Raw genomic sequence first — 27,801 nt, forward strand, 5'->3', positions numbered from 1 at the left:
CTCTTCTGCACTGGAGCATTCCCCCCCCACCTCACCTTATATACCTGTCACCCAAAGACTCCGCCCACCCAGCCCCACCCCTCCTGCCTGAGCCTATCACCTCCTGGCCTGCTGGCACAAGGGGAGGGGCCAGTGCAGGAGGCGGGGCCAGCCTGGCACTGCTGCCTGGACCGCTGGGGTGGGGTGATGAAGGAGCATCCCCGGGACTGCCCCGAGGGAGCATCCTCCCAGTGCCCCCAGTAAGCCCCCTCCCGGTGCCCCCAGCGAGCCCCCTCCCAGTGCCCCCTGCAAGCCCTCTCCCAGTGCCCCCAGCAAGCCCCCTCCCAGTGCCCCCAGCAAGGCCTCTCCCAATGTCCCCAGTACCTCCAGCAAGCCCCCTCCCCATGCCCCCAGTAAGCCCCCTCCCAGTGCCCCCAGTAAGCCCTCTCCTAGTGCCCGCAGCAAGCCCCCTCCTAGCGCCCCCAGCAAGGCCTCTCCCAATGTCCCCAGTAAGCCCCCTCCCAGTGTTCCCAGCAAGCAGCCCCCGGGCATTTGGCATCTCTGGGCCATCCCCCCTGCACCACCGGGGCTGAATTTGGCCCCGGGCTGGAGAACTGGGAAGGGCGAGGGGCCCAGGGCTTGCTGCGGCAGCAGGGGCAAGGGGCATGGCGCTCGGTGCCTCGAGGGTGCCAAAGAGCTGCTGCAAAGGGTGCTGAGCCAGGGCCTGGGTCAGCTGGGCCACAGAGGTGCTGAGCAAGGGGGAGCAGTGGGCTTCGGGGTGGAGGACCAGGAGAGCAGGCTTGGCTACAGCCCCACGGGCAGGCACCCAGCGGGGGCAACAGCCACTGGGGAGGGAGAGGCCCAGGCTGCTGAGCGCCCTGGCAAGGGATGCTTTGCCCGATGGGGAGGGACGGGGCGCTGAGTGGGCTGGCAGCGACCCGCAACCGCGTTCCGGCCGCTGGCCCTTGCTCCCCTTGGCATCGGGGAGCGCCCGCGGTACCAGCCAGGCCGGGGTGGGGATGGGAAAGCGGGGGACGGGACTGCCTGCGAGGTCTGCACCCCACGGCCATGAGCCGTCGCCTCCGGTGTGTTTGCATGCGTGTTTGTGGCATGCACATACGTATTCTTCCACGTGTGTAGGCGTATCTCCACGCGTGTGCATGTCTATCTCCTCACGTGTCCATATCCAGATGTGCTTTCGCGTGTGTCTGTACCTCTGTGTCTATGCACGTGCATTTATGCATACATCCATGTGTCCTCATGTATTTCTGCACGTGTATGCACGACGTTATGCGTTAATGTGAGTGTATGCATGCCTCCAAGGGTCACGTGGCCAACCGCGTGATCACACATGCAGCTCCGCAAGCACACCTGCACGTAGGCATAGCTCCACGCGTGGGTATGCGTGTCTGCACCCAGTCACACATACACGCGTGTACCCCTCTGCATGCACACATGCATGTATGCATACTTCCACACGCGTGCATTCACGTTCCTGCACCTCCCTGTGCATGCCTAGCCCCGTGTACAAGCACGTTCTACCCGTGTGTGCGTGCTGCTGCACACCCTCCAGCTGTGTGCATGCGTGCACACCTCCACATGCACACAGGCATTCATCTACATAAAGCTGACCATGCTTGCACGCCTATCCCCATGTTCATGCGTCCATGGCACGTGCATGTACATGCATTTGTGCTTAGCTGCATGTGTCTGCCTGCATGTATGTGCACCTCCACGCCTGTGCATGCACACATCCACCCCCTGTGCATGTGTACCCCTCCACATGTGTGCATACACGTACCTCCGTGTGTGTGCATGCACGCCTGTGCCCCTCCCCACGTGGGCAACCCTCCCTGCACACGCACGCATGTGCACCCATGCACTCATATGTGTGTGCACCCATACACGCACGTGTGCAACCCTCCCTGTGCATGCATCTGTGCACCCATGCACGTGTGCACCTGCGCATGCCTGTGCATGCATGTGTGCAGCCCTCCCTGTGCGTGCATGTGCCCCCATGAACGCATGTGTGCAACCCTCCCTGTGCATGTGCACCCGTGCACGTCTGTGCACGCGTGTGCAGCCCTCCCTGCGTGTGCGTGTGCACCCATGCATGCCTGCACATGCGTGCAGCCCTCCGTGTGCATGTGCACCAATGCACATCTGTGCGTGCATGCATGTGCGCCTGTGCACGCCCGTGCACGCCCGTGCAGCCCTCCCTGCGTGTGCGTGTGCACCCATGAACGCATGTGTGCAACCCTCTCTGTGCATGCGTGTGCACCCATGCACGTCTGCGCACGCATGTGTGCAACCCTCCTGTGTGTGCACCCGTGCACGTCTGTGCACGCGTGTGTAGCCCTCCCTGTGTGTGCACCCGTGCATGCCTGCGCATGCGTGTGCAACCCTCCCTGTGCACGCGTGTGCGTACGGCCCTCCCTGCGTGTGCACGTATATGCACCCATGCACACCTGTGTGTGCACGCCCGCGTGCAGCCCTCCCGCGTGCGCACGCGTGCGCACCCGTCGCGTCCCCTTTAAGACGCGGCCGAAGCGGCGGCGCAGGCGCGCGCGGGGGGAAGGGGCGTGGCCAAGGGAGCGCGCCCGCCCCGCCCCGCCCCTCCCCTCCCCCCGGCGCGAGGGCCGTCGCGCCTGGATGACGTCACGCCATGGCCGCCCTGCGCCGCCGCGAGTAGAGGCCCCGTCCCGTCCCGCGCCGCCGCCGCTTCGCCGCCCCCCCCCCCCCTCCGCGCCTCCCCCGGCCCGCCGCCCCCCCTTCCCGCCGCCCCGGCCCGGCCCGGCCCGGCCCGGCCCGCCGCGCCCGCCCGCCCAGGTGAGCTGCTGCCCGCACGGCCGCGTTCGGCGGGCGCCGGCTGCGGCCTAGCGCCGGGGAAGGGGCGGGCCCGGGCACCGGCGGAACCGGGGAAAGGGGGGGGTGGGCGGCGCCGGGGGGAGCGGGGGCCCCCCGGGATGGGGGGGGACCCTCGGTGGGGCTGCTGGGGAGGGAGGGGCGGCTCTCGGTGGGAATTAGGGGGGCGGGCCCAGCGCGGGGGGGGGCGGTTGGCGGCCATGGGGGGGGGCCTTAGTTTGAGGGGGCCGCCTTTTTGGCGGGGGTGCAGCCTTGGGGGGAGGGCCCAGCCATCTGGGGGATGCTGGGGCTGGGGGGGCAGCACCAGCGTGGCGGGGAGCCTGAGGTTTGGGCGGGGGTTACGGAAGGGGGTAGTCTCAACTAGGGGTGGCGGGGGGCACAGCTCGCCTTCTTGGGGGGGGGGGGTGGGACCCCAGGGGTGCAGGCAGCTCTGACTGTCCTCCCTCCCCAGGCAGGTGGGAACAGGGAGACCCCCAGCAGCCTTGGCCCCGGGGGGCACAGCGGAAGGAGCTCAGCCTGGCAGGAGGCCCTGTGAGGTAAGGGGGGCGCGGGGAGAGGGGCTGGGAACCCGCAGCGGCACCAGCTGCGCGTGGGGGCCCGACCTGCGACGGCTGGGTGGGGACGTCGCGCGTGGGGGCCCGACCTGCGACGGCTGGGTGGGGACGTCGCGCGTGGGGGCCCGTCCTGCGACAGGTGGGTGCATCACCCGCATAACACTGGTTTGTTACGAGCTGTGAGGCGCTCCTCTCTGTGCAGAGCCGCCATTGTCTTTGCGAGTGCTCCAACATATCGCTGCTGCAGGTGGTTTAAATTCCCTCCGTGAGTCGTCTCAGCAGGGCTGTCTCCTCTCAGAGCTCTCCATTCAGTATCCGCACTAATAATATTTTATTTTACTGCATCAGCAGCTCAGCTCTTCTGAAGCAACTGTTAACGGTGCTGCTTTGGCTGTAGCAAGAGCCGCACCTCCAAGGTGCGAATTCTTCCTTCTCGTCTTCCTAAGATTTGTCTAGATTAAAGAAAAAGGGTCACAGTCTAATCAAGACAACTCTTTGCAAGACTGCCGATCTAATGTTCTGGGTAAAGTTAGCCTCTTGAGCGTGATTATCCACAGATCCTGCAGAATACAGGTATAATCATATTTGTTTTCTGTCACGGGACCGCGGCACTGATAATTCAAAATCAGCATTTGCCAGCGGAGAGCGGCAGGAAGAGCCGTGTGTGCTCCAGCCATAGGCAAATCAGTTACACGGTGAAAACAAACTCCAGCTGCTTACGGCGCCGTTTCTCTTCAGGTTTCAGTCCCAAAGCCTACCTGGTAGAAAGCAGCGGTTAACGTTCCGGCTCAGAGCTCTCCGAGCTCTTCTTTAAAAATCAGCTCGCTGAAAATGGCTGTCACCAAGCAGTTCTTTTAAATTAATACTGAAAGGCAGCTCAGTTTTCTGTATTAAAAGCTTTCCTGACAGCTGCTAAGTAATTGAAGTTTGCTATGCATCTTCAAAGTCAGTGTTTCTCTGAGGATGGCAGAGAAGTGTGTATTTTGGTTAATTAACCTTGTTAACGACCATAGTTTCATTCAAAGCAAAGGACTGGGTGCTTTGCTTTTGTTCTGCGTGTCTTTTCAGTTTTATGTGATGCTACTTTCCTGGATCACGAGGCATTTTATTTCCTTCTCCTCCTGTTGTCGCTGCTCTTCCATATTTTTCCCCATTGTGGTTCCTGCCCATTGCTTCTGTTTTGCTTCTGTTTTCCAATTCTTTGTTCCCAAAATCTCCTGGTGATGCATTTCTCTCCTCGCCTGTCCTGTCAGCGCTGTTTCCCATTCATTCTCCTCAGCTCAGTCGTCGTCCTTCACCCATCCTCATGGCTTGACTTAGACCCTGTTCCAGAACTTTTCTGTTCTGCTTTAACCCCTGATTTTCATGCATCTGATTAGTGGAAACGTTTTGATTTTGCATCAAGCTTGTTTGGCTGTTAGAAAGTGCTTTTTTCTCCTTTCTATCGCAACAATTTCTGCCTGAAGCAAAGAGGTTCCTTGCTTCTTCCCTTCGCGTCTGTCCCTTGACCGCCCTGGGAGCTGTGAGGTCTCTGCTGGGGGGTACAGAAGTTGGGTGTGCGCTTGGTTCTTGCCGTCGTACTGACAGCTTGTAGGATTTCAAGATTGAAGCTGATGGCTCTGTCAAGCTCCAGTTTTCTGTAGGGTACTCGGTGCCTTCCTGCTACCGGAGGTGCTGGAACCGTCTGAGCTGTTGGTTCCCATCCTATATCCAAGGTGTATTCCTTGTTCACTTGGAAAAAGCTTTTTTTGTGGCAGCATATAAAGGCTCAGCCTTGGAGGGAGGAATTTAACGAATGGAAATAATGCTTGCCAGGAGTATTTTTTTCTTGGTAGCTGTTTCAAATCCCGTCTTAACTCACAGCTTTATCCTATAGGTGCTGCAGTGGGTTAGAGTCAGCTGCCATCCTGAGGTAATCCTTTCCATACTAGTTCCAGTTCATTTGCTGCCAAGGCACTACCCGCAGCAGCAAGTTAGTTAGTTGTACACAAAGCTTAACTTTGTTGGCTTACCTGAAGATGCTGTCCAAACTTTTCATGAGTTCTAATTGAAAACAACCCAGCATAGAGCAAGAAGAAATAGAGTTTGAGCCTCCTGCCAGCAATAGGCACTGTCGAGAGCCACGGATCCAGGACGTGCGTCTGTCCAACACTGCACTGCCTTAGAGCGGCGTCCGAGGTGCACGTGTGACCACACACTAAAACCTGGTTGGCATTTCTTCCTTCTAGTTTTGTACCTTTTGATGCTGCTCATTTAACAGAGAGTAGAAGTTGGGCTTGATCTTGAAAACAGACCTGCTGCTAAGAATTCCAGTGCTCTGACTCGTCTGCCTCTTGCCTCGGGCAAGTCACCTAACAAAAGTGTAAGGTTAAAACTATTATTTAAAGTGTATCCCGGGATTAGCTGGCAGTATTGAAGCTGAGTTTTTAAAAAGCAACTTGCATAGCAGAGGGCTTTTTTCTTACTGCTTTTAGTGCTGTGTCAAGGCTTCTTAATCTCAGTGCTGTATTTTAAGTTAAAAAACGTCTTAGATATCATTAAGCTTTGGAAAAAATATGTTGTAATGTGGCTGAAGCAGATGAATTTAAATTTCCCTAACACCGCCTCAATGTACAGTGCCTTTTTACCTGCAGGGGTGGGAGGGGAATCTGTGTGATTTTATATGTTTTCCAGTAAGGCTATGAGATTTAAATGGCAACAGAGACCAAGACAAGCCCCTTCATTACTGCATCCAAGTCCTTGCAGGTGAGGACATCCACGTGAATGCCTAGCTTAGAAGGAGCCATGAAACACTGACAAAGTTAAGGAGTAGTTAATGCTTCATTCCCTAATTTGAAGAATTCCAGAGCTCAGTCTGTGAAACTTCAGCACTGCCTCCTGTTGCATATGGATTGTGTAACTAAAAGCCGCTCTTTTCCGCCAGACCTGATTCTGTGTGCGAACCGGCCGCCTTGGAGGCAAGTCAGGGCTGCGTGCTGAACGAGGCTGCTGCCTTCGCCTCTTCCAGCAGCCTGTGCGCCTACAGGGAGCGAGGCGAGGGGCTGCAGGGAGAAAAGGCAGGTTTATGCCAAAGAAAGCTGCAGATCATTGCAGCCGAATGTTCCCTAGGCCACCAGGCTGTTCTAGCCTTTTTCATCCTGCTTCTAGATGATGCTAGGTATGTCTCTTCGGAGTGCTTTCCGTCATTTTTGGATAGCCCGTGACCAAAAGGCCAAACTTAGGTTTGCAAAAACTGCCAGGTGTTCTCGGTTGTAGCTGAGTGCAGTGGGGCTGCTGAGCATGATGCAAAGGCGCTGCTACCCAAAACAAGATCAAAAAGCCTCGGGTCTCTCGTTTAGGGGCTTTCTTCGTTTTATATTTTCGGTAGGCTGTCTCTAATACCGCTGGCTCACAGCACTGGCAGGGACACTGCAAGCCAACAGGGACTGGCTGGAGGCATGAGACTCCAGGAGGAATAACTGGAGCGAAAGTCTTGCTTGACCAGAGTGTTATCTGGGAGGACAGCAAGTGCCATCTGGCTCACACCTGGGAGGATGGCACGTGCTCACTGCAGGTGGGATTGCTGGAAAGTTTAGCTGCCAAATCCTTGGTTTCTCTACTGAGAATGTGTGAGCTGCTTTTAAGGGGCTTTCAACTCCGTGAGGCAGGCGCAAGTGATTCTAGAGGCAGTAAAAGACAATTTTGGCTGCAAGCGCACCCCACTTCGGAGCATTTGCTCCCAAGCCTCTCGCTGGAAAGGCTGTGCCGACTTGTTGAGCCTGACAAAGTGAGGGTTTTTCAGACCTTGTCTGAAAGGCTTAGTGACCTGTTCTGAACTAGTCCGCTTCAGAGATGCGGAAGATGAAAATTTGACACACTTTGAGCAAATGAAGTCAGTTTTGTAGTAGAAGGGGTCGTGCAGCTTTGACCAAAGTCGGCTTTGCCTGAACTGCCTGTAATTTTAAAGATACCTCTGAAGATAAACCACTGCTAAATGAGAAGCATTATTATATACCTGGTTCTTGCCCTATCGTCCTAAGCTAAAAGTCAAACAATCTTATCTGTAGGTTAGAAGTTAATTTTTTGCTTTTATAACTGGTTTTGAAGACAGTAGGAAACTGGCTTGGCTTTAAGGCACAAAAATGCCAAGCTTATGATGGGGGATGAAACCTGTGGATTTCTGCTCTACCACTTACGTCAGTATTCCGAGACAGCGCTTGGGACGTGCACTTTAAACTGGAGTTAAACTTGCCTCCACGCAAGGAATAAATCCATTGGCCTTGAAGAGAGGCTTGAGTGGCTAGAGCAAGTATTCTAGCACTTCGCAAAATTCTTACTCTGGTACTCTTGCTTTTCATAACATTCAATTATTTCTTTTTTCTACGAACGAACGACTGTAAGTAATACCACCTGGGTCAGGGATAAGGCATTCCCCCATCTCAGACCACGCTTCTGTGCCATTGCTGTTGCCCGTAAGCTTGTTGTTGGAATGCTGTACCTTCATCCCTCGCCTTCCTCCTGGGCTCAGAGCTTTGGGGCTGAACAGGGCTGAGGGACGGGGCTGGAGGACACGGTATCGTCTTGATCTCTGCTGTCGCAGGAGGAGTTGCTGTGGCAGTGAGTGAGAGGCTAGCCTAACTTTGGGATGGCTGCTAGAGCAGTGTCTTGCCATCATGCAGCAGAAATGCTACCTAGTCCTGTTCCATCGTTAGTCTGACAGTTTTCTTTTAATTTCCATCTCCCTATATTTTTCCTGCTTCTGATTTTTACCTTTGCATATCATGGATTTGCTTTGGGGCATTTCCATGCTGTTGCACATAAGATTGAAGTAAAAATCTGGTTCGTTGGTTTTGGGGTATCTTTTCTTCTCTGCTTGTAAACTTGGAGCGACAGCCCTTGGAGACTGGCTGAACTGTGGCTCTCGGAAATAATTCGACGTAAGAGGTAGTGCGGGAACTACGAGCGCCTTCTGTGTGTTGCTCTGCTGCCTGCGCAGATAGAGGCACTGGGGAGGACGTAAGGGCCGTGTCCAAAGGGAAACTTGCCGTTTCTTGAATCCAGGGAAATACGCACCAAAGACCGGCTGCCTGGATTTCATGAACTCTTTTCAATTGGGCTGTCATTTATTGTGTTTCTTATCGTTTCTGCCGATGGAAATTAATAGGAAATTATTGTAACTGACGGATGCACTGGATTTTTATAATAGCTTTAATAGCTGCCGGTGGAGGTGCATGTTTTATACATAGCACCTTAGCTGGTGGTGAGAATGCATTCATATCTGTTTTCCCCTATCCTTCTGAAGGTCTCGATGTCGAATACAGAAAAGCATCTAGTTCACTTAAACGCTTTTTCTTTGGTGCTGCTTATTTGCAAGAAATCAGAAAACAAATTTCCTGAATACATCTGCACTTGACAGCTTTTATATTTCTGCTGGCCTCTTAAGGCTGACCTTTCAGCTGTAATACGCTAAGTTGTTCCACATGCATGCAAAGTGTAACTTCTCAGGCACTTAGGCAATTAAAATTGCTGCCATAAAATTGCTCTTAAAGCCAGAAACAATTTGTGCAAGCATTTATGAACTCAGCATCAACCTTTATATACTCAGTAAGAATATAATTTGTTTCAGATTACATCCTATTTAACTGCCCGGAGCCACTATCACCGGGAGGCAATTGCCGTCTTTCAATTTGGCTTTTAACTTTTCAGTAAAATCGCGACTTTGGTTGTGAGCAAGAGCCAACTCCTTCAAATGTGCGGCGAGACAAGAGTGGCCGGTAGGAAGCTCAAAATGTGATTCTCTTGCTGCTTGGGGCCCCATCGAGTGGTTGGATCATCCTCGCATTTATCAATTAGTTAATACTTGTGCAGGGCTTTGAAGACGTGAAGGAGAGCAAAGTTGCTGGGTACTAACGTATAGACTTGTACTGCTTCTGGGAGTGCTTTTTCTTTTTTATTTTTGAGAAATGGTTCTTAGCTCCTCTGCAGACCTCCCATAGTATAACGAGCAGCGTGTGACTTTCATCTTGAGAGTTTGCTGCAAATACCAGCTAATAATGTCTTCACCACAGTGAAGGAAGAGATGCTATCTTGGCGATGACAGTACATCTGGCAGCATACGAGACATAAATACAACAGCCCTGGTCCTGGAAAGTTTATGAAGAAGCAGGCGAGTAGCACATGTAACAAAATTGTAATGCCTTCCTGATTTCCAGGCATGGGCTCTTAAGACAGAGAAGAGATGCTGTGCGTTCCCCGCGCTTACCCTCCTGCTGTATTTCAGCACCGAGATCCCCAGTTCTGTCAGTACCAAAACGTTTGGGGTTTCACATGCTGCGAAGGCTTGGAGTTGCTTTGGTCGCGTTTACAGCGTGTGGCAGTCTGCTTGGATGCTGTGGCTTGGTGTGCCTCCTGCCTGTCTGTTCTTGCTCTTTGATGGTAAATAATAACCTTTACTATGCAGAACCAGTTGGAAGAGCATAGAAGAGTGCCGGGGTAGGTCAGGAAAATGTTAAGTAGTGCCGAGCTGCCTAGAGGTCGTAACTTTTATTTCAGGAAGGATTACTGGATGTGTTTAAAGGAGCTACCAGAGTCTTGCTTTTGTAGCATTTCTGCTCCAAAGGTCTTAAAAATAGCAGGTAAAAATCTGGTAATTTATGCCATGTTTTTGTTGCACCAGCAGTAAATGTGCTTGTGGGGAGGTTGTAGCTAGGAGCAGCTGAAGTAAAACATGTTACGTGTTAAGGTGAAGAAATCTTGTTGATTTGTAGCCCCACGGCTTTTCTTTAGCCCTAAATGTGTTTCTGTAACCCTCAGGTTTGTCTTTAGCTTTTCCTTTCTGTCTGATGGCTGCCCAAGCTTGTTCCTGTACAGACTTTTGGGTTTGGAGGAGGAGGTGGCATATACTGAAATGGTGAATTTAGTCCCCTGGAAAGGTGCCACCGCAAGAGGAGCCGATGCCTCTGTTGAACTGTTCCGCTCATTCAACCAGAGGAATACAGTGGGTGCTTTTCTCTCTCTGAGCGTTGGCCACCTCGGTGCTGGAGAACCTGCCGAGACACCTTTCTCAGCTTGGGCTCTTCTGAGGCAGCTGAAGCGCTGTGGGTTATTGCTGAGGGGGGCGAGGAAGGAGTTGCCATCGTTGTTTGTAGGGCTAAGGACATGCAGCAAGACCACAGCTGAAGGGTAAGGGTTTTTAATCACCAAGAGCTTTTGTCTAGATGTGAACCAGTAATCTTCCGAGTAAGAGACAGCTCAACCAGTTCCTTGGGTCAGACAGTTCTGCCATAATTCTTTTTTTTGTTGTTTTCTGGAGTTAAATAAATAGATTTATGGGTTGGGTGTTTTTCCTGCTTTAAATCTCGCCCCTTTCTGTTGCGTTTATTGTGCTTATTCTAAGCAGACATCTAATTTTTAACTTATTCATACCAAGCATGTGTTCATACTGAACTTCTAACAGAAGTGCATGATGCAGACAGTTAGGAAGTTGATCTGCTTCTTTGAAGGAGTTTTGAATCTTTACTGTATAAAGCGGGTGGAGATTAGGTGGCAATACGTGCACAGTCTCAATTAAACCTGATTAAAAATGCAAGAGTTTTCATGAATGCATGCTGTCCTTGCTTCCATACCTATTCTGGGTGCAGCGTAACAACGACTGTAAATACATAGGTTGTTTTTCCCGAATCACCGTAAGTTGTGCTCCTGTGCCTCTTCAGGAGTCTGTGCAATTTGCGGTGCCACGTGCTGGTGGTTACAAAATACACCTGCAAACCTGGCCCTGGGTTCTGAAGCTTACTCACTCGTTCACAGAAGAAATGCCACTGCTGATTGTGCCTGGGGTGAGGAGGCTACCTTGGGATTTCTAGCTGTGATTTGGTGGGAGTGCTTGTGCAGCCTCACCTATTAGGGCTTGTAGATGAAATTCCAACCTCGAGCTCCATCGTATGTGAAGGGTAGCTGGGACAATATTGGAATCAGCTCTTTATGCAGTTTAAACTCTGTATTTTCTTCTTGAAGGTACTATGGTAAACCATGTTCATGAATTCAAGCAACCTTTTCTTCTTTAGGAGGTAAAATACAAGAGTACAAATTCGTGCAAGGTGAGCCTTTCTTGATTTCCCCACTTGTTTCCCCATAACGAGTGTTGTTTTCTACCCTCTGCAGACTATTGGGTACTGATGGACGTTTCCGACAGCCCTGAGCGAAACCCCTGCTCTCCTGATGAAGAGGACCAGCAGCTTTCTGATGACGAAGTCCTGAAGGAGAGTGGTTCAGACCGGGAACTTGATGGAGAGGGTGGGCAAGGCAGCGTCCTGGGAGAGGAGGAGGAGGATGCAGCCAGGGGACTGAGTCACGGTGAAGAGGAGAACCACTCGGATGAAGAGGACCGCTTAAGCGAAACCAAGTCTCAGGAGTCTGACAACAACGAACAAAGTGGGGAGCTGAAGAGCCCTCTGCCTCGCAAAGGAGAGGAGGAAGACCGGACAAATGACCTTGGTGATGAAGCATCCTCTGTCACCCGTGAACTAGATGAGCATGAGTTGGACTATGATGAGGAAGTTCCTGAGGAACCAAGTGCTGCTGCTGCAGAGGAGGATGGTGAGAAAGCTGCTGGTGAGGATGATGAGGAAGAGGAGAAAGGAGATGACGTCCATGAAGATGAGAAAAAATCCAGCAGCAAAAGTGATGATGAAAAGGACAGCCAGGATCCCCTCAAGGAGAAGAAGAAAGAAGAAGATGATGGAGAAATTGATGATGGAGAAATTGATGTAAGTAGGAGGTGGTCCCAGGTGGGCCAAGTCCTGCAGGGAGAGACCTATCCTTGTGTTTCAGAACCGTTTGGCTGTTAGACTGCCATGCCTTCTTTCTTGGATGCAAATATCTGTGTTAGCTGTGTCCCCAGCGTGCAAGTAACACGCTTTTTCTTTGCAGGTAAGAGCATACTACGTACCAAGTCCTAAACTCAGTGGCTAGGATGTCTAGTGCCATGTACTGTAGAAAAACTTTGTGCTGAATATTGTCAGAGCAGTCTCAAATAAGCTTTATTCTCGTGGAATATGGAAGGGCTCCAGTGCTTTAAGAAACTATTCTGCCTCGGCTCTCAGAGGACTTTTGAATGATGCTGACAGCAAATTACTTAGCCGTGGATTAGGCGGTCATAAGCTGTCTCATCAGTTTAGGTGGAGAGGCTGGTGCTGTAGAGCGGCTGCCGTGTGCCCGAGGCATCAGGCGTGTGCGGGCAGCCCGTGGCCCTGAGCTGGTTTTTGGGCTCTAGCAGCATCTGGGCGCGTGGAAGAGGATCGGAGGGTGCTGAGCTTTCTGGGAAGTGCCTAACCAGGCAGCCCCTGCGCACCGTCTGGGTGATGTGTTCAGGGATGTGCAGTCCCAGTAGCTACTGTTTCACAGCTGAGGACAAACGCAGCTATTGAGAAAAATCGAAAACTGGTTTTAGTTGCATTGGTGATTAGAGCAAATAGCGGCTCTTGATCCATGCTTGTCTTTAGGTAGGAAGCACTGCAGTACAGCAATTGTATTAAATACAGCTTAATACCAGGTTCCCTCTTGCAGGCGGAAGAAAACAGGACAAAGCGATTCTAGCAGTAGAGTAGAAATCCTCCTGTGGGTTCCTGGTCTGGTGGACACCTTACTTGAATCCGAATAGTGGGAGTGCACGGTACTGCAGAGAGAAGTCGCCGGTCCAGAGCACCTGGCTGGCTCTGCTCCTGGCTGTCCGTGCCAAAAGTGCTCCTGCGCAGCTGGACTGGGTTGGGGCAGCGCGGTGAGAATGTCCTGGGGACCGGGCGAGGAAGCCACGGACTGCGGATGGGGTCACCGGTGGGGCCTCTCAGCCGAGGAGGGGAGGGCTTGGACACGGGAGATGCTGTTTTCTTCCAGTCCCCGTTGCTGCGTAGCTGACCTGGCCACGTGCTCGGGAAGCTCGCAGAGCCTCGCTGGAGAGACCCTCCTCCCTTTTTAGTGAAGAGTGGTATATTGTGTGGTTTGTTTTTTACTCTAATGGTTTTTTACGTTGACAAGTTCTGTGGCTTAAAAAAAGGTGATGTTATTTGTCTTTTTCATGCCCATTCTGGCAGGTGATTTTGTTAAACACATGTTTTCCAAAAAGTTTTGTGTATTTCTGATTCAGTTAGAAGGAATTTCAGTGTGTTGTGGGAGAGTCCAGGCAGGGAAAAAATAAATTCCTGGAGTCCTGACTCCATGCCTGCTTCTTGATTAAAATATGAATGCTTTCCTTTAGAGTCTAAGGCATTCTCGGGAGCGTTCTCCTTACAAAGCAAAAGGTGAATCTGTACTCTGGTTTTCATACATTAACTCATAACAGGATTCCCAGCTGCCTGATTCTAAGGAGACCTCACAGAAATAAATACTTTCCCTTTTGTTCAAGTACAGCATTTGCAAAGACTTCACACAGTTCTTTTGAAAGCCGCAGAGTTGAGCTGGTTATACCATTCACGCGTCGTTGAATGCCATCCCCAGCTTTGGGGGAAACTGCTAAATCTCTGCGTTTTATTCCTGCTTTCAGAATTCTGTCTTGGAGGGAGGGAGTATTAATGCAAATTTTAATTTGAATATATATGTAGTCTTTAAAATCTGCTCTTGTTCGGGCGAGCTCTCCTTGTATTGCCCTCAGAGGAATGCAGCAGCAGAGGCTGTTAACCCATCTCTCTGTACATCCTTTGCCAAGTGATGGTTTTTCCTCCTTTCCAGCTGCTAAATTGATCAAAGTACATAACTTTCTTAATCTTTTCCATGTAGACGACTGCTGTCACTGCCACAGAGTTGCTGTGACTGCCACGCAAAGGGAAGGCCTCCACCAGATGCTCCCTCTTCAGATGTGTTTGATATGCTGAAAACTTCTGTGGCGGTGAAACGGAGGCAGACCGAGGGAAGGCCAGGGTGCCATTTAGGATAAATAACCAATTTCCTTGCCAGATACCTCTGACGGCTTTCTGGCCGTGTATGCCTTTGCCTTCTTCATTGCCACCTTTTTTAGCTCCTTTTCAGTTTTCGGATGCAGCCTAATGAAGCCAGTGAAGGCTTTTTTTTTCCCCTGGAGAACAAAGGCAAAGGCTGGTACTTTAAAGTTTCAAGAGCTTTTTTCTAGAGGTGTTTCATGACTGTTATTTCACGCTCGTCTCCTGTGGTTCTTAATCTTTGAAGCAACCTCCATCTCCCAGAATTTCTTCCTGGGGCTGCTGTGCCTGGGGATAACGTAGAGTTTTGTTAGAGCCGATTCCCAGCTCCTGTGTGGAGCTGAGGAGTAGAAGGGAAGGGGTCAAGTTGTTCCCAGAGAGGACTGGAAGAAATATGTATGACTTTTTTCCTGAAAAGCTCATGTGTGAGATTGTCGCTCAACGTTGTGGGGAAACATTTTAGAATTAGTTGCTGTAAGAGCAGTCATCCTTCAAATTTTGATGTATAGGTGTGTGATGTCTGTATTAGGTTCTTGCATTAATGCAGGAATACCACTACGTATTTTACATCAATGAACAGAAGGAATTTGCTTGAGCTAAACAGGGGTGAGTGCCGAGCAGGGGACAGGCTGGTCTAAAGGCTCTGAAGGGTGGTGGCATTGCCCACGCCAGCGGAGCTGCGGTAGCTGTCGGCGTGCGCGCTGTTAGCCTGCGGGAAGGAAAGGTAACGCACTTTAGCTCGTTTGCCCCGAAAAGGGGTGAAGCTGCCTCTAACCGCCTTGCATGTGCTGCTGGCTAAAAGTGCACAGCCGGCCTCGTTCAGCTGAGGTGTGAGAGCTTAATCCACTGTAGTGTTGCTTTTGAGCCTTTAAGCATATATCGGGTAAAGTGATACATCGTGAAACCTCGGTCTGTGGCGTGGCACCAAGATGACCCGAACGCCTGAAGGGTTTTGCAGTCATCTTTGAAACACTGAGGTTGATGCATCTTCCTGTTTGTAGCAGTACATTGCGAAGATGCTCAGGGGTATTTATTGTAATTTTATATCGCTTTTCTCTTGTGTTTTGCTCCAGGGTGTGTTTTCAGTGACTGATATTTGACCATATTGTGAAATGTCAAGTCGCTGCAGAAAATGCACCACGTGAAATGTCAGCTTGTCTGTCTGTTCCAGGATGATGACTTAGAAGAAGGAGAAGTTAAAGACCCCAGTGACAGAAAAGTGAGGCCACGTCCCACCTGCCGATTCTTCATGAAAGGTAATGACATGCTGTAACGGTGGAAGCAAACCAAAGATGCTGTAATTTTTCTTGTTTGGTTTCCTGCCTGTTAAGCTGCTGTCTACATGATAAACTCTGCCCCAGGCGTCCTCGGTATCACCTTTCTGTTCCTTGGTGGCCAGCTGCTGAATTTACATAGAGCCAAGATGCAAAAATTGCTTTGCCCTAAGTATGGTGAGCCCAGTAAAAGCAAATAAAGGAAAACTTGCTGGTGTTTTTTAAAACAGCATGGAATAAAACTGCTTGGGCTGATTTAACAGTCAGCTATTGCATAGAGGTTATTCCATGGAAAACAAAAATGGCAAATGCTCATTATTTCTTATCAAGCTCATGCCTTGCCAAAACGTAATTGTTTCTTGCAGTCCTGTATCTATCTCACTTCCCCGGTTATTAGAAGACATTTGATGAAATTTTAAAAACGAAAATAGGGCTAGAAATACTGTTTCCTGGTAAGAACTATTGATGTGACATCATGCTGACATCCACTGAGCTGCTGCAGGCCCTGCAGATGCATCTGTTGGCCTGCGGAGCGGTGTCAGGTGTTGGCGACTCACGTATAGCTGTTTTCACAAGCAACCCCAGAAACCCCAGCGAGACACCGTGCTCGAGGGGTGACGTCAAACCTGACAGGGTGAGACGTGCCGGTGGCCGGTACTTCCACTGGGCTGAGGAAACGGTCAGCTGGAAAAAAATAATCCTCGTGTAAATAGAAGCTTTTTCCTCAAGCCAGAAGATTGCTCCAGACTGTATCAGATACCACGTTTCTGAAATATGATTGGGTTTGGCAGTCTCAGTTGGAAGGAACGGGGGTAGGAAATCACAGAACGTATGTCTTACTGCGAATGAGACCTAAGACTTGAAACTTTTACATCTAACCAATTGTATTGCTTTTTTTTATTCTTCTTAATAGGACATTCCCCAAAGTTTGTGCAGCTGCACAACAGCTATCTTAGACTATCCTGCAATTTTTTTTTAGCGTAGAGAGTAGGTTTTATAAAAGTTTTTGTATTTAAACTGACTATAGCTCTCTCCCGCTTCCTTCAGCTTCATCTCGCTTAATGTTTGCTCATTTACTTGGTTTTATTTACAATCGCCCTTAAAACAATTTATGAAAATCTGAAATTAAAAGAAGGGTGGAGAACAGGGTGGAGTCTCGTTATTCCTTGCGTCAGTGGCGTACGCAACGTAGGGAACTGCTTAGGGGGTTTCCGGAGATGTGACCATCAGATATCAAGTATTTGGCTTCCTGAATGTCTTCCGGTATCGAATTTTCTGCCTGTGCTGAGACACGAATGTGTTGGTGATGATGGTGGAACAGGGAAGTCCCTCGGCAAGGAGAGCTGTTTGTTCCTGAATCCTTAGTGTGACGTACGCCTCCGTGCAGCGTGGAAATATTTGCCTGAGTCAAAGTTCAGGCTGCAGGATCTCCTGCCGCCGTTGTTTTTCTTTGATTTGGCCTGGGTTCAGAGAACGTTGACATCCACTCTTGCTCGCCACTTAAAGGCTTTATTGCCACCAGGGATATCAGGCGCTGCTCACGTGGGACCTCGAAGACGTGTAGATTTTTGTCCTAGCTGTGTCTGAGGAGCACTCCCGTGGCTGCATCTGTCCAGTGGCATGAAGGACCAGCTCAGCAAGCCTTCCAGCGAAGCAGCTTGATGCGTAGCCACCTTGCCATATGTAGCAGGGCCCCTTAGTTGTCAGGGTAATCATTCCCCTTGACGCTTCAGTAGAAGCAGTAAGTGTTTGCGTAGGTGCCTGGCAGCCCCCACACCCGGTCCCCAGGCACTGAGAAAGGAGGCGTTGCTCCGTGAGCTGCTGCGCAGGGGGGGTTTTGCTCTCCTGATGTTTGACAGTAGAAAAGCAGCCAGTGTTGCCTCTGACAGAGAGCACCAGCTCATGGTTAATCTGGGACGGATGAGGAACATTTCCAGGGACCCGGGTGCAGCATGAATTTCTGACGTGTTGCCCTGCCAGCCGGGATCCGGGATTCCTCCTTGGGCCACAGCAGTGTTAACTGCTCCGGTGCCTCTAAAGTCGCTGTGCTAATGCCTGAGCTAGCGCAGAATTAGCGATGACTTTGTGATGCAGGTGTCTGCTGGGAAGTCTGCAAAATGTCTGTTGCCTGTGGATTGCTGGAAGAAAAAAAAAAAAAGGGTTTTGTTTCTAAGGCAAGCTAAAATAAAGTTGGGAATTAGCTTTGTATCCTGTTAGAGACCCCTGAGCGTTACCATCTCTTTGGGGTGGTACCTGAAGCTAATGAGCAGCTTCAGATTTGTCTGCTGCCCTCTGTAGCGATGTCTCCTTTCCTGCTTTGTGCTGGCACGCCTGCAGAGTCGGCTGGAGAGAAAACCTTTGATGTACTTCGTGCCTCACCAGAGCTGTTTGTCTTGAATGCGCTGTGATGCTTTCTTTGCTGTCAGGTTATGTTCATTGTTTTCTGTAAAAGGTAAAGCTCCTAACTTGAAGTGTTTGTCATTAATAAGACTTGAAGAGCTCATAGGCTTATTACCACATTTGCTTAATGGTGTGTATGCATCCACCCCTCCCCTCTCCCCACCGTAATAAGGTTCTGGTACATTCCTCCGTCTGTGACTGGATCTGTTTGTCCCCTCTGGGAAGGTGGCGGGTGGCAAGTGTCTTCCCATGTGTATGAAAACAGGTAAATCTCAACAAAGTTGGAGAGATGAAAAATCTCATGTCTGAAACAGCATTATTCCCTGATGGCTTTTAAATGGTTGTAGGGCTGAACAAACGCTTGCTGTAGGCGTACAGGGGTCTAACAGATCTGTATTTCCACAGGCCACTGTACCTGGGGCATGAACTGTCGATTCATTCACCCTGGCGTGAATGACAAAGGAAACTACTCCTTGATCTCCAAGCCTGAGCCCTTCTCCCCAAATGGTGCTCCTCCTATCGGCCCTCACCCGCTGATGCCAGCCAACCCTTGGGTACGGACATCCTTTCTGTGAATTTATGGCTTCTGCAGATAGCTTTTGTCTCCTGCTCTGGGAGAAGCGAAGACTTTGTTTGAGCTAGTGCTTTAGCAAAATACAATACATCTATTGGATACGTGATTTTTAAAAGGTGGTCTTGAAGTTGCTAGGAGAGGGGAATAGTTTTCCATATGTGTCCCAGCTTATGTCCTGCTGATACCTCTCCGGAGTATCTGGAGGTAGTCCAGGGTAACTGTTTACAAAGCATGAGTTTGCTACTTAAAACTAATGTCAAGTGTCTGTCTCCTTGCTCTTCTCGCCTTTCTAACAGGGAGGGCCAGTTGTTGATGAAATCTTACCTCCGCCCCCTCCAGACCCTCCAACAGAAAGTGCCTGGGAGAGAGGACTCCGCCACGCTAAAGAGGTAAATAGCATCCTCGGGAAGTATGCTGACTCTCCAGAATCCACTGGCCTGTTTCACTGAGAGCAGGATGCTAGAAGAGCTCTTTTTGGAGCATGCAGTGTCTTGCTTTTTTTAAGGAGCCTTCCTTTTGCCTTTTAACCCGTTAACTGTGTCTTGTTGTATATCACATTTATTGTACAGTCAAGAGGAGCTAGCACCCAGGTTTGGCTTTTTTTTTTTTTGTTTACATTAACATGAGCTCGGGAGAGTCTGTGGCCCTGAGCAGTTCAGGGATATTGAAACCCACCACAAAGCAAAACTTTTAAAGCTGATCCAGTTCCCCTTACTTCAGTACCTGTTTCTGTAGCACCTATAGGATCCTATAGGACCTATAGGATCAATGTGTCTGATCATTTCAGAAAATGAGGTCAGCATGGGCGAAACTTCTGTTGCCTGTCTGCTGCTGTTCTGAGCTGGTGGAGTAGTGAATTACACTTTCTATGTCAAGAAAAGTCCAGTGTCCTGCACGTTCATAAGACTTGGGCAGAAGAAGGATGCTTTAGTTGAAGAGCAGGTTTCTCCCATGTGAAGGATTTTTAATACCGCAATTTCTCTGTGCCTCAGAAATGTTCTCTCTTTACAATGTTTTTATTTTTATGTTATGGCAGGTATTAAAAAAGGCAACTATGAGAAAAGAACAGGAGCCTGACTTTGAGGAGAAGAGGTTCACTGTGACTATTGGAGAAGACGAGCGTGAATTTGACAAAGAAAATGAGTTTTTCCGTGACTGGAATTACCGCATCACCAGAGACGTCAGAGATCCAGCGTAAGACGCAGTCTTGTTTTTGCGACGTGGAATAGATGGGTGGGAAATGTAGTGCAGTGTGGCAGTCTTCAGTTAACTTGTTCCTCCAAATTGGAGGAGTGCTCACCTCAGAAAATGGAAACAACTTCTGTTAAGCAGTATGTACACCAGTTAAAAACTTGAGCTGCCTCTGCCCACTCTAGTTCAACGGTAACTTCCTTTACAGTCGTCTCTAAACCTTTCTGCCTTCAGTGTCATTGGCATATTGATCCCACAAGGACACTATCTAGTTGTGCTTGCCTACCTCACACCAGTGCATTCTTCCAACTTTTTTTCCTCTTGTTTTCCTTATTCCAGCCCATGAGAGTTTTAAAATACTAAAGCTGGGGCTGCAAAGTTGGAGTACGCTCAACATCCAAGAGCTTCAGGGCAGCAGCTGTACTGTCTCGACCAGCTGGGTGTTTATTTGCAAGGGCATTGGCACAGCAGCTGGTCTTAACAAATATTTTGACCAGTCCCAAATAAACTGTTTAGTAAGACACTGGTCAGAAAGCAAACCTGTTAGCTGTCAGGGCATGGCCTGGGCCAAAACAAACACCCTAAACTTAAGTGTTTAGGTGATTGTTTTTTTAAGGGTGTGAAACATAAAATGTTGCAGTCCTCAGGCACACTCCTGTCACAACTGAGAGCAGGCAGAGGAAGGTGCAAGGATGAATAAGTCAGCTCTGCGAGACTCGCTTAGTAGTTCTTGAGCCAAGAAATGGAATGGAAGAACAATTATTGAGAGAAAGGCTTGCATTCTGCAAGAATACAGGTGAATCTCTGTTTCTCTCTTGCTTACACATCCTCTGTTCTTCCTACATGTACAGATTATGGATTATTTCTACTCACTCACAGAGGACGTGTTCGCAAGGCTTGGTTCTGTCTATTGTAGAGTGAATGAACTGCAAAAAAAAGTCTGAAAAGGAGCAGGTTAAGCTTTTGTTCAATAATCTTTGATTTGCTCTGGAGTACAATTCCTTTCCCCATCTTAAAATGAAGCTATCTACTCAGTTCTGCAGACTCTAACAAAATAGTTGCCCCATATTAATTTTTTCCTGTGTAGAAATCGGTCTGTATCTTGGTCTTCTCTTCCTCTGAGAAGGCTTTCACTTGCACCTGGGACATACTATAACTAGCGCTCCGTGGGTTGGCTATACAGTATCTTTATTTTATGATTGTATAAGAAAACTAGCATCAGCATTCTAGTTGTTTTATGCCACTGCCTCACCGATGTAAGAATTGTTGTGTTAGGTACAGGAGTTTCTGTTTTTTCTTATCGTCAAGAAAAAATATATAGTGCATGTAGCCGGTGTTAAACAGCAGTAATCAAACAAATGGAATGCCAGAAAATTCGAGCACCTTTATGTATAAGCAGACTGTGGCATTAAAATGCCTTCATTGTGTGTAAAAGCAAGAGCTGTGAAGCTGCTGCTGCTGTAAACTCGAGAAAATGGTGATTTTTCTCACACGTTCACACACTTATTGCACAGATTGACACCTTGCAGCAAACTAACCACTGGTGGTGCAGCTGGGATGTTAATAAATGCTTTCAGGACTGTCTTGTGACATGTGAAGATGTCTAAATAGTTCATGAATCCCTTTTTCTTTTTTGAAAAACTATAGGGAGGTGGACATCAAAGAAAACATTAACTATGGGTAAGCAGGTCTTTGATTCCAGTACTGTTGCAACTGTAAGAAAATATTCCCTTTCCTTTCTCCATTGTACTTCTTAAAACTTCCTAGGCCACAGACTGCTGTCCCATCAGGTGCAATGGGCGGTTTATTAACTGAATGGATGTATTTGATTTTTTGGGGTGATACCAATTATTTGCCTAAGGATTTAAGCAGTGAATTATCTAAATGAACAGCAGTAATGCTTGTTTAAATGAATAAAAAGCCCACAGATGTTATAGGAAGGGAATGGGGAGATTTGGACTTGAGGCTGGGTTAAAAAGTAGAATTTCCTTTTTGGTGTAGCTTGAGATTTTTTGTCTCTCTTTGAACACCTGATGTCACCGAATCCAGACTGTTGTCTGGTTGGCATCAGGAGTTTGTTGCTGAATTAAGCATCCATATTCAGGATTCCCTGGTACTCTTTCCCTTGGCTTATTGTTTCAGACAAAAAGAGAAATCTTAAACTATTTAAAAGCACTGAAAGAAATACAGGTAGCTGCTTGACTTGCAGGGCAGCACTTATGTCTTAGCCTGGTTTAGATTATTTGGCACTTTTTCAAATGCAAAAGTGGGCCCTTTATTCCTCTTACTTACAAGTCAGAGTCTCATTACGGATAATCTGGAAGTTGGGAGCGCTTGCTTTATAATCTTGGTTCTGCCACTGACTCCTCTGTGGCCCTGGAAGTTTCTTGTTTCCCGTACCCACCTCCCCGTCTTTACAATGGATCTGATATTTTTACTCCAGGTGGCTGGCAGGGATTGGATAGTGTTGAGTATGTGAATTAAAAACATCAAATAATGTTAATAGAAATCATCAAATGGAGGAGACATTACAGATTTAAGGAGGGTGGGTTTTAGATCCTTGTCCTCCCCGAAAGTAATGACGGTTTTGCAATTGAGCAGGGCGTGCTTGCCAGTTCATTTGTGTGCTGGAGGGCCAGCGCCTCTTTCCCACTGGAGAATATCAGCTGCAGACGCGGTTACCTTCCTTGCATGGAGTAATTCCAGGCGTCGGGGCACAGCGTTGCTGGCCTGCTCCCGAAGCTTAGCTTCTCCCAGTGGAAAGCTCAGCAACAGCTCGTGTCCTGTGCTGGCGGCACTGGGATGCACCCGTCCCCTCCGGTGGCAGGGGCGTAGGAGATCACGATCTGTTCCACTTCTGACGTGAGGGTGCTTGAGATTAGCTCTGCGTGCATGGACAGAAAACGCCGCTCTAAATCAATGAGGCAAAACATGTTCTGTTACATTTGCACACGTTTGAAGTGGCTGTAAAAAGCAATTGGTGTTTCTGCGTTTTTACCACATTGATTTGAAGGCTGAATTTGGTTCGTAGTGTTTCTCTTTTTCTGTTTATCAAGAAAGGTTTGTGCTTTTCTCTGATAAGCTTCACTTAAAAAAGACTCTTTCTGTCTGGTTGGGATACGTGGAAAAGAAACCACTTTGTACGGTCATACTCCGTTGAACATGAGTTTTTCTTGTCAGTGCACAGTGACTAAGACCTGACCTAGAGTACGTAGTGTTTCTGTATGGCGACAAGGTGATATTTCCCTTTCTAACCTTCCCTGTTTTTCATTGTAGGCTTGATCCCTATACAGATCCCTATTATGACTATGAAATAGAACGGTTCTGGCGTGGTGGGCAGTATGAGAATTTCAGGGTTCAGTATACAGACCCAGATCCATACCGTAACTACAGAGTAAGTAAGGTAATACCCCTTTCCGTGCTTTTCCTTTCAACTTTCTTCCAGGTACTTCTGGTGCTTGCCATGTTTCCAGTGCAGTGGTTGAAACAGGACTTTTCGTGTATGTTCCAGATGCTTCATCTTACAAATACTTAAATCTTGACTTAATTACTGCACAGAAGACGCTCTCGGTGCAGGGATGGGAGGCTATTCTGTTTCAGCGTGATGAAGGCAAAAGCATGTCTGAGATGGGAAGATGGTTCCTCCTCATGTGCGCCGGCTGCTCCTCTGCCTACCGGGCAGCTGCGCGGCGCTTACGGCTGCATCTGCAGCCGTTCTTGGAAATGTTGGAGAGGGAGGGAGTTTCCAGGAAATAACCTGGCTGAGGAACGGTTTGCCCCTTAGTTATTGGGACAGACGGAAAGGATTAGATTTGGACAGGCGTGCTTTGTGTACAGACGGAGGCTCCGGCATGACTGTCCACCGCTGGTGGAGTTGCACGTTAGTTGCTTTGAGTCAGACAGGGAAAGCACCCGGCCGGTTGCTAAAATCCCAGATGCAGTCAGTTGGTGTTGCGCTGCTGTAAGGTGTAGAGCTCAGTGAAAATAAGGCTGTAAACCCTTTCCCTTCGCTTCCTTTTGCCCTTGTGCAAGCTGTTGTCCCTCGCGAGTAGTGGCAAAAATAAGAAATCCTGCTCGGTGGGGAGCTTTTCACTGGTATTCGTCACGTCCTTTACAAAGTGGCTTTCCTTGTGCTGTAAGCCCTTGCTGTTCTGTAGAAGCAGTGTATAAACAGGAGCGTGTCCTCACTATTGTTGCACATGATGCACCATCAGTTATTTTCATGGTGCTTGCTCGTAAAGTTAATTAGCTTGTTATAAACATGATTAGCAATGAGAGTAAATACTTGTAAACATCAATACGTTTATTTAATAAGCATAACAAGCCAAATTAATCTTTGACTGCTGCCTTTGAAAATTACAACTGTGATGAATACGGTGCGGTGTTTTGTTCCTCTCCACTTTCTGCCGGCTCAGCAAACAGCGATGGCCAGCAAGCTCCAGATTATTTATCTCAATTCTTTGCTCTAACGTGGGAGGGCGTATGTAATTGCTTGCGGTCCAAGACTTTGAAACCTTGCTGCCCGCTTTGTTAGGAGATGTTAGCACAGCGTCCCGACGATTTCCCTTTTCTTTTTAAAGGAAAGAGAGCGAGAACGGGAAAGGGAAAGAGAGAACAGACAACGAGAAAGGGAACGCGAGAGGGAGCGAGAACGGGAGCGAGAGCGGCGCCAGCGGGAGCGAGAACGAGAAAGGGAACGGGAGCGTGACAAGGAGCGCCAGCGGCGGAAAGAAGAGTGGGAACGCGAGAGAGAACGAGTGAAGAGAGATGAAAAAGACAGGCAGCACAGGGACCGGGACAGGGACCGAGACCGGGACCGGGACAGGGAACGTGAAAAGGAGAAAGACAAACCAAAGCCCCGGTCCCCACTGCTACCAAGGTAAGTGTTTGCTGGAATTCAGACTCGATATTTTAGTTGACGTTGTTTTGGCTGTGGATCACGAACCAGGCTCACACTGATCACAGTAGAGAAGATCCTTGTTGTCCACAGCTCTTGGGTAAAGCGGTAGTTTCAAGAGGAAGGCGAGGCTTTAAATGAGCCTTGCTGGCCACTAAGTGGAGCTAAAACATCAGTAAGAACCAAGTGTGCATAACCTGCCTCTGAAAGGAGCAGAGCATCTTTCCTGTAGGTATGGAGATGTTCGGCTTGTCCCTGTTCCCTTGAGGCTAGAGTACGTACGTCTCGGGAGGTTGGCTGACTCCCCAGTGCCGAGAGAGCCCTGCAGATGGTGGCGACTCGCTTTGAGGCCTTGACAGATGTCCTTTGATAAGAACCAGGGCTGGCTTGAGAGGTTGTGGATAGCACAAGTATCTGGAGATTTATTAAGTAAAACTCCTAAAAGAGGCTAGGAAAGGTAAAGGCATTGTATGCCTCGAAACGAGTCTCTGCTAGGTGTTACGGTGGAGTTGCAGTGTGGAGTCAGGCTTTTTGCCTCTGCTCATTTTTTTTCTGAAATGTTCTGACCTGTGTGCAAGAGAAAATTGAACCAGGCAGACTAAAAGTGTAGGAATTTCAAAAGTGATTCCTGTTTTGTTTCTCTGTCAATTACTTAAGTACCGTGGCTAACCAGCATACTGTGTATTAGGCAGATTCGTAACGCACTGTATAAATATCACAGCTGAATATAGAACTTGTCTTATGGGAATTTCACAACGTCTTTCGGTTCAGAATGGGAGAAAAGTATCACATTTCCTGCTGAAGGACATCTCCAGGAAAGCTGATGAGCAGTGTCCGTGCCTTGGAAAGCGGGGGCAGATGGAGCGTTCCGACATGGGAGGGACACGCGGACACGCAAGTGCGTGTAGGTGTCCGCTGGGGCAAAGAGGGGTGCAGGGAAGCTCTTTCCCAAGACAGATTGGAGCTTCTCCTTCTGCCTGACGGCTGTGTTGTCTCTTCAGCGCTAGAGGAAGGTGTGAAACATCATGGGCGTGAGGAAGAGTGTGTTTTAATGAAGAACAGGGCTCAGGAGGCCTGGAAGGAGGTACTGCGTGGAATTGCGTGGTTTCAGGTGGGCGCAGGGTTTGGTCTTGCATCTGACCCAGAGGTTTTGTTTGCATTACTAGAAGGAAAGCTGATTTTTGACGATGACCCTTTTTTCCAAGAGGAAGTCACGGTTTCAGAACAGTTTGAAGGTGTCTTGTGAGCGCCTTGGTGCAGTAGCAGTTTGAGTGGTTATAGGAATAGATTTAATTATATGCTGCATTTAATTATAATCTTCACTTACAACCGTGATTTGTGCACCGTAATTACCACATTTGCTGTTGGTTTGTGCTCTTGTTGGGTTAGTGATGGAAGAGATCTTGCTGTCCAGAAACATGTGATGATGATGACGACGATGATGAAAGTGACATCAGCTGATTGGCAGCTCAGGTTGTTAGTCGTCAACAGTCACCGTCACCCGCATCACTGCACGCAAGGCTGAGGCTGCTGGTTGCTCCGTCCCTTGCTGGGTCATGGGGCAGGGCTTTGTGTGGGAGCTTTCGCTATTAGCGCTGCCCAAGGTTTGCTGGGTAGGAGCGATGGCCGCGTTCGCCAATCTTAGATCCATCTTGCCCCGTGCAACCATCTGTGTGAGCCCAGAGATGGGATTTGCAGCGTTCGTGACGTTACGTGCTTTGTGGATACGGGTTCCCTGCTTCCCTCCCGTGCCCTCTCTCTGACATAAGCACCACTTAAGGGAGCTGGGGATGCCTCTTGGATCTCCGAAACAGGCTTCTTACGATGAGTCTTGGTAAATTAACGATAGTCCTTGATACGCCTCTCTGCTTTTTTTGTTTTAAGTCTGCTATTCTTACTAGAAGTGGATCGTAGAGAATCTACTGTTGGACTTGTCCTCGGCCTTGTCCTGTAACGCAAGCGCCGATGACTGTAGGGCCAGGCAGAGCCGGGAGAGAGGGATAGCAAGCAGGGCTTGCCTGTGGCTTCGCTTGTGCGGGGCTTTAAAAGCTGGTGGCAAGAAGCACTTGTAATTTTTGTGTTGAATAGGGAGCCAGTACTGAGCGGAAAGCTTTAAAATCTCCCCCAAAAAAATCTTAGGTCAGCACCTACACACACTATCTCCTCTTAGAGGAGAGAGGAATTAATGGGAGTACTTAGCAGTAAACCCAAAAGCCCTACGTTGTTGAAGGCAGCTCTCCAAGTGCTCTTCATGGGACTTCAGTTCCCGCTGTTGAAACCTGTATCAACACGAACACTCTTACAGGTGTACGGATGTTTGCAGAGAAAATAAAACCACAGAAATAAGTTTTGAAAAAGCTTTTGAACAAAGTGAAAGCATAATTCAGCTTCTTTTCCTTTGGAGAAAACCTCCCTCATCCAGCAGTTTGTGTTGCCCTACACCACCTTCACCAGAAGCCTGCGCCGCGCTTACGCCGTGCCGTGGCTCTGGGCAGTGCTGTTTTGTCCCACGTAACCCTTTTTGACAGGCTCCAAACTTCCTTGTGGCAGTGCGGCAGTTCGAGCTGTCTCACCTTTTCTCCAAATACTTTCGTGCCATGCGGCAAAAGGTCAGGTTTGGCACCTCGGGATTAAACAGCTCCCGAGTTTGTTTAATGTGTAAAATGTTTGTGATTGCTCCGCGCTTCCTGGGCAGCAGGATATGCGATGGCGTAGCGCTCACCTGCAGGTCTATTTATAGGCTCTGGGCTTTCCCTAATCACCAGATCCCAGCTTTTGGCAAGTCCGGCCTTTCCAGGCGTCATGCAGCGATGGGGGCTGGGGCGCGCCGGGCTGCAGGCAGCTGCCCGTTAACATTCCTGCACCGATCCTGCACCAAAGGCAGCGCCGCTGCTTCCAGCCGGAGCCCGCGCGGCCCTGCTCTTCCCTCGCTAATGAGCTGGGGAGACTGGAAAATTGCTCCACAGGGGCTGTGCAACCAGCAAGGAGCTTTGCCAAAGGCAGAGCTGAGGACGTCTGTAATTACAGGTAGATGCCGGTCTGTCCATCAGCCTCCCTCGAGTAGAGGCTGGAGGAAGGAACAAGCTATGGCATACAGAACGTGGAGTCGAAAGGGGTGAAAGAAAACTCAAAGAGCAAATAGCCAGGAACATGAAAACAA

General features: G+C 49.3%; 1 protein-coding gene across 8 annotated transcripts in view; it reads left to right on the forward strand.

Moving 5' to 3' along the window:
* The first annotated feature begins 2,693 nt into the window (after nucleotides 1-2,693).
* ZC3H18 (zinc finger CCCH-type containing 18) overlaps nucleotides 2,694-27,801 on the forward strand; it is a 50,282-nt gene continuing 25,174 nt past the window's right edge. For 2 of the 8 annotated variants that reach the window (XM_087738852.1, XM_087738855.1), the window contains exons 1-10: nucleotides 2,694-2,808; nucleotides 3,296-3,380; nucleotides 11,538-12,142; nucleotides 15,477-15,561; nucleotides 18,385-18,533; nucleotides 18,850-18,942; nucleotides 19,590-19,747; nucleotides 21,392-21,424; nucleotides 23,021-23,147; nucleotides 24,325-24,623. In XM_087738852.1, the coding sequence (XP_087594978.1) occupies nucleotides 11,552-12,142; nucleotides 15,477-15,561; nucleotides 18,385-18,533; nucleotides 18,850-18,942; nucleotides 19,590-19,747; nucleotides 21,392-21,424; nucleotides 23,021-23,147; nucleotides 24,325-24,623 (1,535 nt within the window). In that variant the 5' untranslated portion in view covers nucleotides 2,694-2,808; nucleotides 3,296-3,380; nucleotides 11,538-11,551. Of the gene's footprint in view, nucleotides 2,809-3,295; nucleotides 3,381-9,526; nucleotides 9,544-10,419; nucleotides 10,560-11,537; nucleotides 12,143-15,476; nucleotides 15,562-18,384; nucleotides 18,534-18,849; nucleotides 18,943-19,589; nucleotides 19,748-21,391; nucleotides 21,425-23,020; nucleotides 23,148-24,324; nucleotides 24,624-27,801 lie in introns of those variants that run through there. The other 6 variants (XM_087738856.1, XM_087738858.1, XM_087738859.1 and 3 more) reach the window with 5 other exon arrangements.

This window comes from Nipponia nippon, unplaced genomic scaffold (genome assembly GCF_047370975.1).
Source record: "Nipponia nippon isolate SJK-2023a ecotype South Korea unplaced genomic scaffold, ASM4737097v1 scaffold_7, whole genome shotgun sequence".
In the NCBI taxonomy this organism is placed as follows: domain Eukaryota; kingdom Metazoa; phylum Chordata; class Aves; order Pelecaniformes; family Threskiornithidae; genus Nipponia; species Nipponia nippon.